The sequence below is a fragment of the Saccostrea cucullata genome, unplaced genomic scaffold (assembly GCF_032062105.1).
Source record: "Saccostrea cucullata isolate Sc308-1 unplaced genomic scaffold, CSIRO_AGI_Scuc_v1 ctg88, whole genome shotgun sequence".
In the NCBI taxonomy this organism is placed as follows: Eukaryota; Metazoa; Mollusca; class Bivalvia; order Ostreida; family Ostreidae; genus Saccostrea; species Saccostrea cuccullata.
The window spans coordinates 471,837-484,605 of NW_026930139.1; the positions used below are offsets into that span (position 1 = coordinate 471,837).

The 12,769-nt window shown below is 32.2% G+C and overlaps 1 protein-coding gene across 1 annotated transcript; it reads right to left on the reverse strand.

Annotated features, from left to right (window-relative positions):
- Window positions 1-3,787: 3,787 nt before the first annotated feature.
- Window positions 3,788-12,700, reverse strand: LOC134283045 (uncharacterized). Its single transcript, XM_062765483.1, has 5 exons — window positions 11,640-12,700; window positions 10,196-10,282; window positions 8,290-8,406; window positions 6,824-6,895; window positions 3,788-4,327 (listed from the first exon to the last, which is right to left on the reverse strand). The coding sequence occupies exons 1-5, from the start codon at window positions 11,683-11,685 to the stop codon at window positions 4,194-4,196; spliced, it is 456 nt and encodes a 151-aa protein (XP_062621467.1). The 5' UTR covers window positions 11,686-12,700; the 3' UTR covers window positions 3,788-4,193.
- Between the last annotated feature and the right edge of the window lie 69 nt (window positions 12,701-12,769).

The window sequence follows — 12,769 nt, forward strand, 5'->3', positions numbered from 1 at the left end:
AAACAAGAATATCAGCAGTCTCGTTTAAAGTCGTCATATAGTAAGTTCTGTGGTCGATACAATGACTTTTCATCAGCAAATACAATTTTTCATAAAGTCAAATGCTGACTGACGTTTTTCATACGAATTGTTAGACCATTATGTACAAACTGAATTTTCGACGGGAAATTTCCCGTCATTTCCCGATCATGACAAAGAGTACATAGCGGGCGTGACTGGTCTGCAGGGAATGATCCCTCCTCCATGGCACTTGATCAAACCTCTGATGTTTTAGAGGTCCGTGTTTGCTTAAGCTTTGCACATATTTTGTGTTGATTAATGGGTTATTGAGCTTAAATACTTATCTCTAATTGTTAGTTCACTAACTGTGAGTCCATTATTTGTAAACTGAATTGACAACAGATTTTTCCGCTATTTCCTGATCATGACAAGGAGCATATGGCAGGTGTGACCGATCGGCGGGGAATTCACACTCCTCCATGGCAGCTGATCCCACTTCTTCAATTTTGGAGGTCGATGTTTGCTCTGCTTCTATTGTGTATTGTTTTATGGACTTTTGATCTTGAATACCTTTCGTTATTTCCATATGCTCCATATATTTCATTCTTATCATTTGAAACAAATTGATATTGAAGTAAATATTATTGGTTAATAATTGCATTTTAATTAAGTTCCACTATAGAGGTTTATATTGCTTCAAAAGAGGAAACAAGAGAATTTTGCCAAAAGATACTGGCATTTCTTTCTTGTGTAGATAAGCAATTTTACAATGCAATACATCCCTATTTATATATGCATGTTTTCTGGAGGTTTATAAAATATTTTTTAAAAATGAAAACCAAGTTTTCCAACAAATGTTAGAATTCCGATAGGCATAGTGCTTCTTTCTTAGCCGACTTATTTTTTTTTTATTCCTATGAAGTGGAATTCATTAAAAACATGAGAAGAGGAGAACACACGTTAAGGCCTTCTACATTTAGATATAGATGTATATCGACGAAGTTTTATCTATTACCAGTAGCAGTTTTCATTGTCGAAGCATGCTACTCTATGATAATTTGATGTTAAATGAATCTCAACATTTCGTGAATTCTATATTCTATGACTATCATTCATATACCCCACTGAACTTGAAATAAGATATCACAGCATCTGTCACATCCGTTTTAAATTTTGGAATTTTTTTTTTTAGTATAAACGATATGGGACAACTAACTTCATTGTTTGACAAACGAGATGACTTCAGCTCTTCAATCGTTAACTTCCCTTCTTTATGTGGTCAATTTCTATAATCGTTATGATGACTTTGTTAGCAATTATGACCTGGATCGTATTTTGGATTACTTGTTTCATATGACATGTTTCAGGACATAAAACACAAAGCATTGGAAATTCCAGAGCTGGAATACAGTTCCTAAGCGTAGTGACCTTCCCCTTCGATTCAAATACCAACTAGCTGTTTTTTGTTTTTTTCTAAATTCATTTTCTCAAAACTAGATAAATCCATAAACAAAGAATATGCCAGGGGAAAAACTTGGAACAGAAAGAAAAAATAACCATGGGACTGTAAACATGATCAAATATGCCACTTTTTCAAACTTAAAGGCATGTTGCCAGAGTAACCATGACACTTTAAAATTAGTTGTGTTTTTTTCACGATCATGACAATGAGCACACGGCGGGTGCGACCGATCGGCAGGGGATGCTCACACCTCCATGGCACCTGATCTCACCTCTGATGTTTCGGAGGTCCGTGTTTGCTCTGCTCCTATTTTGTATTGTTCTATGGACTTTGATATTGAATACTGTTCGTTATCTCCATATCCTCCTTATATGTGGTATCAAGAATTTTTCTTATTGAGAGTTTGGAGAAATTATGAGACTAAGTATTTCACAGTTCCTATATCAAAGTTTTCGTTATCACAAAATCATAGAGTAACTTATTAATTACAGAGGTTTTACTTACCTGGTGTTTTTAAAAAGATGTGATGTCAGCTTAAAATTAAAATGCACCAGTGGGAATCCAACGGTAACATTTAAATGTTTGTATTGTCATAAAAATATTTGCTTTTACTAGACTTAGGACAAAATTCTAAATGAAATATTTTCAATGTCTTACCTATGATGTCCCTCAAGTAGTCATAAAACATTTTCTAGCAATATTTTCTGTGAGTTTTGTTTTACCGATGTTTGCTCCTCAGCTTGGGACATTAACATATAATATTATTAGGCTAAAAATGAAGCTTCATAAAGAATTCTTTTGTGCAGAAAAATCATTTAATGAATGTTAATATTATTTAAAGAGTTTTGAAGTTTTGGGAACAAATATGAACATCACTCAAAGTGCAAAATACATAGATTTTGAGAAAAATGGATTTTTTTTTTAAATCTTGCATTAGCAAAATGGCAAGGAATAATTCAATTAAATTTAATTAAAGTGATCTGTAATATTTTGCAATGATTTCACGTGCTTTTTGCACTGTGTGAAACAATTGAGTTTTACAGACGATCTTATGTTTCGTGTTAATATGAAAAATATTCAATTTTTTGCATGAATTTATAGATATCTATACTATAATTCTTCTTACATACTAATCTTGTTAATCAGTTTTCAATTAGAAAATGTATGATTTATGATTTTATTTATGTTTCTAAAACATACATAAGAGTATAATAAATAATTTGATTAATTTCAATGATGAGCTCTGAGGACAATTATTTACATGGAAAAATACAAAGGACAAGATAGGGTAACGTCCGAATCTGGCCCCTTGTATGATGTACAAATCAGAACACTGGTAAAAATGTGACAGTTTGTAGTTAAGAAGTTAAAATGATCCTTACTTTAAGGACAGATGATACAAACAAACTTTTGTCAAAGAATTTGAAAATAACAACTTGGGTCATGTTTAAATGAATAAAATGAATAACTTTCACCGCGTAGTTTTTAATTTTTTATTCAAATCTGCACAAAAATGGAATTTAAAGTCAAAAATATTTGTATAGATTAATAAGGATGGTTTCAGAAGGGCAGACTTTTGAACATCACAGAAGGTTTACAATTTCTTTATATTCTAGAAATTTTTGCATCATTTGCAATGAAATTAGGCCAAAAAATGTATACCAATCCAGGCATCCATTTTTGTTTGTATCATCTGTCCTTAAAACAAGCACTAATTTAGATTCAAAGCTTGCATGGAAGCCACCAGGGGGTGCAGAAGTATGACATTTTCCAGAATTTCATCAATTCTGGTGGAATTTCATCATATTTAAGATACTTTTCTCTTTGGAAAACATAGAGCACAAGCTTGCCTATCTGAGATTTTTTACACATAAACTGCATCTGATACTAGTGTATAAAATATTTTAATTTGGTAGATAGGCAAGCTTTTTCTCTGTTTTCCGAAACAAAATGTGCTGTAAAATCGATGAAAATTTGCATAAAAATGAGAAAATTCGAAATTTACCTATTTCCTGACCTCTCTGTGACCGCTGCTTATTCTAAATCTTAGAACCAATACTCATTTTGTGGCATTGGTGACACCAGGTTTTTATGGATAAACTGTTGGATCATTCTGAAAGACACCCAAAATCGGGGGCAAAATACTGGTCTTACCCATCTTGTCCTTTCTTGATGAAGTAATACCTTTTTTATTTGGTCGATTTCAGAAACTTGGGAACTAGCAATACATATTGAAACCGGTATGGCAGTAAGGTATATAATGATGACAATTTACGTTTTGACAATTTCACACATAAAAGGCTTAGAAAAATTGTTGTTTTTCTGTCTTTATTTCTATAACACATTCTATAACACATAAAAATAGGTCTTAAACAACAAGTATTTGTAAAATAACTGAAATTCAGAAATCATTTGGCTATTAAACAATGAATATGTTTTAATACATACCAAACCCTGTATCTCTAATAAAAACAATTAATGGAAATGCATTTTCCCAATAATTTGCCAATAATTACCCAATATACCAGGATAAAATACATATACAAATTGTGCAAATGTATAGACATGGAAAGTAAAAAATAATGATAATACATAATGTACCCTATTCCTATTAACATTTACATCTTAAAGATGGTCTTCATCATTGTCTACAAAGAGAGTGCCTCCTTAATGTTGGATTTTGATCAATGTTTCTTAATGATTTTCCCGTCTCTGTACGCTCCGCCGTAGTTTATTTTTTCTTTTCACTACTTTTTGGTCTTTTGGTAGCGGACTCGTTGCGGGTACTCTTTGGTATCTTTAGAGGTTTGTTGTTTTTCTTTCCTTTTACCCTGGTTTGTGGTCTCGACATTACACTTAATTTTCCTGAAATTAAACAAATCATCTGATTTAGTTAAGTCGCTCACAGTGGAAATTTGTACATATATATGATGATAACTGTACTAAATATCTTCATAACCTGGTATTTCATACACATTATTGAAAAGTCTATAATTTTCCATTTCTTCCCAAAAAAGTTTGTCATTCTTCCGATCATCCTCCGCAGAGGTGACCTTAATCTGGAAAGATAAAATTCTCTTTCCTGATTTCATTTTTTTTTAAGTCCAGTTATATAAATTCCGTTTTTTAAAAATCCGTTCCAGTTACAAATTTGCATTTTTACAAATTATAATTGATCTCTCAAGGGTACACTTACATTCACAGTCGCTATCATTTTAATCACATTAAAACAGGATATGATAAAACAACTAATGTAAATCTTTGTTTATCACTTTATTGCGTTTCTTTTTATTAAAATATGGTGATAAAAAATGTACATCCTGTTTACTTCAAGATTTCTCATAGATATCAAAGTAAAGTGCATATGTCCTGATCTATCTTTACCCCAGATATCAGTATCTACGAGTATCAAAGATCACATTAAAATACACTTAAAAAGACGTTCCTCTTCATTGGTTTAAGATCACGTCTGATATATATTATCACACAGGCAGCATCAAAGCTCGGTTATGTCTACATTTAATATGGGACACAGTTTGTAATCTTTCCCAGTCGTAAAGTATTTTCATCAGTCCTTAAAAAGAAATTTCCTAGAATATGACTACGTTAAATTTTCACAACTTTTGCAGTTTTCTGCCAAAGTATAATAGGTATTGCTGAGAACTTAAACTGGTAGGTAATTGTTATTCCATGATTATGCTAACAATATGACTGCTACATATACATGTAAACTGGTAAATCTAGCTCCAGCACAAGGCTCTAAATAAATAAAGACCTTAGAATTGATATCTTTTATGTTCCAGAAATTGAAGACTTGGGGGTGCTACAGTGTAGTATGCAGTTTTTGTCCTGTCTGTCTGCCTGTCTGTCTTCTGTTTATCTGTTTGCAGGTTGGGGTTGTTGTTTTTTTTACAAAATCAATGGAATTTGAACCTTTTTTGCAATATTTTATATTTTTGACCTTTTGACTTTAACCAAAGAGACTAGCCATTTGTTTTTTAAACTTTTAACATTGGCCTTCACTTTTGAACAATTAGTACTAGGGCTTTCGTTTTTCCCATGCTCACTGATTGTGACAAGAGCTTCCTTTAGATCCAAAAAAATTAAATTTCGACCTTGACCTTGGAGGTTTTTTTTTTTTAATAACTTAACCTTGGTCATAACTTTTGAGCAGTTGGTGCTTGGATTTTTACATTTATATGTATATTTCTTGTGACGAGTCCTTTCCCTGGGAATAATTGATTTTGACCCTTTGATCTTGGAGTTGACCCACTTACTAACCTTGGCCATAGCTTTTGGACGGTTAGTTTTCCGGCTTTTATATTTCACAAGTTAAAATTTATTGATACAAGTCTTTTTTTTAACATTTTCATCTCTTTTACCTTGGAGTTCACCTTGATTTGAGAAACAATGACCTTCCCTAAAAGCTGCCATACGGGAGCATCGCTATTTTACAAATGCATCTTATTCCCTAAAATTCTTATACAAACGTGCCACATTATTTTAAAACATGCGTTTTTGATAGAATGAAATATAATGACAAAGCATTGTAAAATGAGTGTTAAAGAGTGGATTGCAAAAGGTCCAATATCTTTTTCATCAGGTATTATCAAATACGTACACATGTATGAAATTGCAAATTTCATTGCCAAAGGTAATAACTTAAAGGTATCCATGTGTCCATGTATGCAGGCATTATAAGCTGTGCAAATACAATTTTTAAAGCGTGTCATTCATTTTGCTACTCACTTTATAACTGAAAGCAGACGGATGCAGAAATCTTATGATATGAGAACCAAAAACTAAGGTACATGTACATGTATCTGTCCATAAGCTCAGTAAAAAAGATCTATTTGCTATCTCAATAAATGTTTCATGTCTCTTTTATTTTTTTCAGGCTCAGATACTCAACTACATTTTCAATATTACTTATTGTAACCAAAACGGACTATTTTACATTTTAGCACTTATCTAACCAAAAAATGCATCACATGTAAGCTCCTTTATTTCGTTTTTTTTTTACCCTTCAGACTAGATAAGATACATCTCGCAATTTTTCTTAAATTACAGAACGAAATTCAGTTTCTAAACTGATCCTCAAAGTTACACGTAAGTTACGTGGTATCATAATATTAACATGCTATATTATATGTATATTATATGTCAACATCTATTGAATTGGTTTTCATGTGCCTTACAATAATTCATTATGAATATTAGAGAATCAAAAATGACTCTTTTGATATTCGACTCTGATGACAGTACGACTATACATCCCATCAACGAAACATTTTTTCTAGTATGAAATAACCCATAAGTCCTATGCTTTATATAGGAATAGTTAGATAGTTGGATACCTACCGAATAGGTCTGGGTTGACATCCCCAAGATTATTCAGGAGCGAGGTATAGTTGTATTTTCCATCACCAATCTCTGAGGGAAAAAATGGCATAAGATAACCAGCATTCTTAATATAAATTCTTGTTTAATCTTTTATTCTTTTTAAAGAAATTTACTGTTTCAGGGCAAAAAAAAATTCCTTAAGGTCCAGAAACCCTCTGCTCACTCATATAAAATGTATCTTTAACTCATCTGATTTTCCAAAGGAAATGAATATGCTTAGTAAAATGCAAACAATTAAAGCAATGTTTGCGGGGCAAAACTGGACAAAAAAGACATTTCACTTTAAGAATTTATAAAGGAATAATAGACATTGCCATTAAGTTATCTCTCTTATCAGAGTATCGATGTACCTTAAGTTTGATTATTAGGAAATTTACATTGTTCTGTATAATATTTAGTTTATAAAATACGAATGAACTTGCAAGATAAAATGAGCTTGGGAATTATCGCATTTTATCAGGTTTCCTTTTAGATGCACTTACAGAACAAAATTCACAGATGCAAATTTATAGATTACTAAGAGGAGACAGTCGAGTAGGTCTGATTGTCTTTTGTTTACCAAGGAAACAGTCAGATTAACGAGATAATCATTGGTCAACTCTGATAATTTAAAAAGCCAGTCGATTGTTAGCATTCTGAACAAATGAACCTGATAAGGTTAGAAATCATCCAGATTGCTATTTAATTAACGGGTGGTCGTAATAATTGAAACCGAATAGAAATGGAATATCCATGGGGACTTCGCGTTGGTATTCCTCTGATTTATTCACTTGTTCCATTATCATGCTTCTATAAGCTCTTCTTACAAGATAAGGTGAATTTTTAAGGATAAATGCTACATATAATAAACGGTAATCGAGTTCTTCCACCTAACTGACGTCTTTTAATTCCCCATTCATGGCCATTTAATGCATTAAATTGTCCTCCACACTGTTAATGAACTACTTAATTCGATTAAAGGGAAAACTGCAAAGCAGGTTTCTAATTTTAGGTGTTCTTTGTGAAACAGGTTAAACAGATTCAAGGTTTTAAACACATGGCTTTTTCGTGAACTAAAGATATTTTCGGTGTCTTTAAAACGCCATCAACAGATCGCATCTGTTCCAAGACTTTAAAATTAAAATGATTTAAAACATTTTCGTAAGAATTTTATTTTTAAAAAGGGGTTTGTAGGTACATGTTCGTTGCAATTTTTATATGCCTTTATACCTAGGATTTATTACTTGGTCGAAGCTGGCCGACAGATTTTATACAGTTTTCACTTTCTTTACAGATTAATTTTTATTTTACCTCGACAGTATCTAGTATCGGTACCTCGGCTCTCTTTATATTAAATACAAATTATGATGGACATACACATATTTTCTTACAAGAATTATTCAAGATTCCTGGTAGGTGAACAACTCTTTGTGAAAAGTACTCACTTTCTACGCGTATTAATACATATGTTTCCCTGCCGTTAACAACTTCACTTGCGTATTCTTTGGTTCGTGCAGACAAATTCTTTACTTGACCATCCATGTCCACCAAATCAATAAGTACTAAAAGCAAACAAAAGGATATCAAAAACAATGTCAAAGAGAGCTCACAGTCTTGGAGTTAAACATCGCCCCTTATTACTACACACAAAAGAACGTATATGCATTACTAAACTGAACACTTTCAGTTTCAAAATCAAATATCGCAAGCTTGATAATTACAGTTGTATACTCAGTATATGGTATAAACTTACAAAACATTATACGTATAACTAAATTCTTCCTTACATAAAAATCACAATTTGACCACGGACAAGAATGTCTTTAAATGCAAGAATATATTTTGATAATTGATATGCGATGTTTTCTCGTAAAACATTGACCCTGGACGCTTTTTACAAGATGAATCAAGCTTCAAGAGAGACGGACAACATAATGAACAATGCTTATTTCGTTCATCTCTGAAGCTTATTTCATAGCCATAAGCAATATATTTGCAATGCCCTTGTTGTTTTTTATAATCAAATACAGACATTGGAATAAAACAGTCGTACAACATGAAATTATGTCTCGTCTTTGAAGTTGAGAAATTCAAAAATTACAAGGACATATCAAACTACGCTAACATTCCCGGGTTATGTCATAGTTCTTTGAAGTTGTTCAAATCAGATTATCTCATGGAAAGTGGGTACAAGCCAATCAGAACAATTTTGTCCTCCTTAAAACATCAAGTGAAACTATTAGATATGAGAAAGCGCATTTACCTAAACCTTGGGGCACTAATATTGTTATATATTGTCATGTATTGTATAGAAATGTTCATTAAATCCTCGCTCAGATCCCCTTTGTAGAACTTTATTCAGCCTAAAGTTCGCAATCTTAAAGATTATTACTTTTTGGAGCATGTTATATCTATTCAATACTTATGTTTCTCTCAAGAAAACTTTGTTATTATTCAACTCCTTTTCCAGTTTATTTGTCACTTTTGTATTGATGAACAATCGATGTAATACAAGGCAAGCTTTTAATTTAATGTTTCAAGTTTGGCAACTTATACTTGCTCAAACATTAATCAAACATTCACAAACCTCCAAATCATTATATTTTTTTTGCAAAACTCAACTTGGCCTTTACTCCTCAACCTCAATAATGTCTCTTTGAAAAACCACGATCGATACCCAGTGAGTGTATTCAGACCAGGACCATCTCAATATGATTGTGTTACTAGTTATATCATCAGCACTTAAATCTGTCACTTTGAAAACCACTAAATGGCCCTCCAACTTTAATGGTCATTTCTTCGGTTACAAAACTGGCCTGGTAAATAACAAACTGCTATTTATTATACATTGACGTCCTAATGACCTTGTTTAAAATCCCAAAATCTTTACTTTTACGAAGAGTTACTTGTAGGTACGGTATTGTTTATCTGTTTATAAGATCAAGACAAGAACCATACGGGTGAACTCAACATGGACATAACATGTCAGTGGCTGTACCTTATAACAGGCGAGGGCACGGAAGTGAATAGTGAAACAAGCATGTTTCAGCAGTAGCCTACGTGTATACTAGTATATTAGCTGCAGAATTGTAGCTCTCCAAAAATATTTTGACTGACCGTCTGGTCGTCCATCCCTGTGTTTTTACACCAGCGAGCTACAGATCTCCAGCTAATGTATTGTTATATTGTGAATTTTGAATTTACCAAGTGGCAGTAAATACAAAATTTACAACATGACAAATATATGTGTCAGAATTCCTTGAAAGGTTCTACCAAGATAAAATATGTTTCAAAGGTAACTATGATTTCTCCTTATCTTACAAATGATGATAATTTCAAATCATTACTTACTATCACTATCACAATTGCACTTTTTTCTGATCCATTCAAGCAATGTGTAACTAGAGCACCATGGGTTGAAAATGGCCTCTTGATTATCTGAAATAAACAATTAATAAAGATACTTTAAGTGTAAATATGTGATCTGATTTCTCTTTTTTTCATGCCTTTCTGACTGCAAAATTAAGAATATTTGAATTTACATGTATATTATTGATCATGAACACAGTAAAAGTTGATTCGAACTGAACAAAAGTTATATTCATGTTGTCTTTAATGGCAAGAGAAAACTTTTTCGGTTTATTCTATTGTTGAACATGCTTCCATATAAATATGATGAATTATGTTTTTGTCATTCTTGAGAAGAAGATTTTTTATTTTCCTATATATCTCTATGTAAAACCTTGGTCGGCCATTTTGGCCCGGGGGTCATGATATGAACAAACTTGAATCTACACTACCTGGGCTTCCATATAAATATAAATATGGCTTTGTCTTGAGATGCTTCCATATAAATATGATGAATTATGGCTTTGTCATTCTTGAGAAGAAGATTTTTAAAGAATTTTCCTATATATAGATTATAAACGTCATAAATGTACTCTTTAAGAGAAACATTGAATTGCTCAATGTTTTCTTCGAAACAAACTTAGTAAACATCCTCTGAGCCAGAAAAACCAATTATCTGCTCTATAGTTTTATAGTTTAAATATTTGGGTGGTAAACTTCTTAAAGTGTCTATGAGAGAACATAAATATTGATCAAACCAAGTAGTGTTGTCCTGTTTAAAATTCAAAATCGATTTCAATTTTAAAGGACAAAGTGAGATTAAAGCTAAAAGTAGAGTGTTGTCCTGTTTAAAATTCAAAATCGATTTCAATTTTAAAGGACTCTCTCTCTCTCTCTCTCTCTCTCTCTCATTGATTACCAGGCAGTATAATGGTTAGCATCTCACTACCTATCGTCAGAGAAAATAATAAAAGACTGGAAATTTATTTGAGTTTTGCAGAGAAATGGTCACAGGAAGTAATTACAAAGCAATAGAAATTGGATCAATTTTAGTGAAAATAATTAATGGTATCGGAAAGGCAGGATAAAAGACAAACAAGTTTTATTACAAGATAAATGTAACGACGAAAATGTAACCATAAAATGTTAACACAGATTCCTGCTGATAAGGCTGAGTTCAGAAAATGTTCATTTTTATTTAGCAATGAAGTAATATTTTTCGGGGAGAAAAAAAATATTCCAGAAAACATCGTTATATACAATAAATACTTTTCTAAACTGGATTTAAACACATCATTTATATACATTTTTTTTAATGAATTTACTTTGTACATGTTTTTCAATCTCAAGTTCGTTTATGCTTTGTCAATTACTTTAAAAAAATATTTTTCGTTTTCATGGATTATATTATAAAAAAAAATTTAATGTATATCCAAAAACCACTCACCCCCGTACTTGACCCTGATAAACGACTGGTCCCCTGTGTCCGTCATCCTGTCGTCTTCTACTCACTCCAACTCCATCATTTCATAAAATTGTTCAGAAGTCTTTTAAAAAGTTATAAAACGGGAAACTTTCCGTAAATTATGACATCTGCTAGTTCTTTCTCTCCTAGTGTTTTGCCGTAAAAAGTCACAACACTACCGTAGATTGGTAAAAATGTCCCGTCTAGATCGCCACACGAGAATCAGTTGATAACGCAAGATCGACTTCTAAATACGATTGTTTGTATCACAAAACCACTTGTTGGTAGGAATGCATAAAGGTCGCGCTACGTTTTGTCATTGGGGGTATCAAGTTATTAAGTTTGCTTCACGCCTTGACTTGTTTCTTTAAACTTATTATAATATCTGTCGACGGGGTTTAAATTTTAATTTTTTTATTTATATGCGCATTGTTTACGCCTCACTGTTGGACGCAACCTTTCACAAAGGGGTTCGTTCAGCCCGATAAGTACATTTCGACATGGAAAAGATCCCAGTATTAATCGGCTGTCCACATGCATTGGAAGAAAGGCCTTATTGATTACAATACTGCTAAAATAACCCGGTATAAAAACTTACACAACCAAGGAATTTATTGGGACGTTCAACGAAATTTAAATAAAACTTATGACAACGCTTATTCAGTTAAATCCTTTTTGTTCGACTTCGTGCATACACTAATCCCGAATAGGATTAAAGTGGTAGTTAGGCACGCGCAAGATTACTGACTGACTAATTAATTTACCACCTTCGATCTTCATTAATAATATTTATTCTAATTATAGATTGTTTGGATAATTAAAATCCACTGCCAAATATACCCCTAGCACAAATATCATCATAATCAATAAACTTTAATGAGTCATTCATTCAATTTTATTGTGAAGAACTTTTTGCACTAAATGATTCCATTAAAAGTACCCATGTGACACGTAAATTAATTAATTGAGACAAACTGCTGTCGAAGCTGAGATGATATTAAAGTCCTACATATGTATTTGTATAAGTTCTCAGCCTCCAAAATGTGGAGCTAAAGATTTTTTTTCATTAATACTACAACACCGCAAACATATGAAGAAAAATAACTTAATAC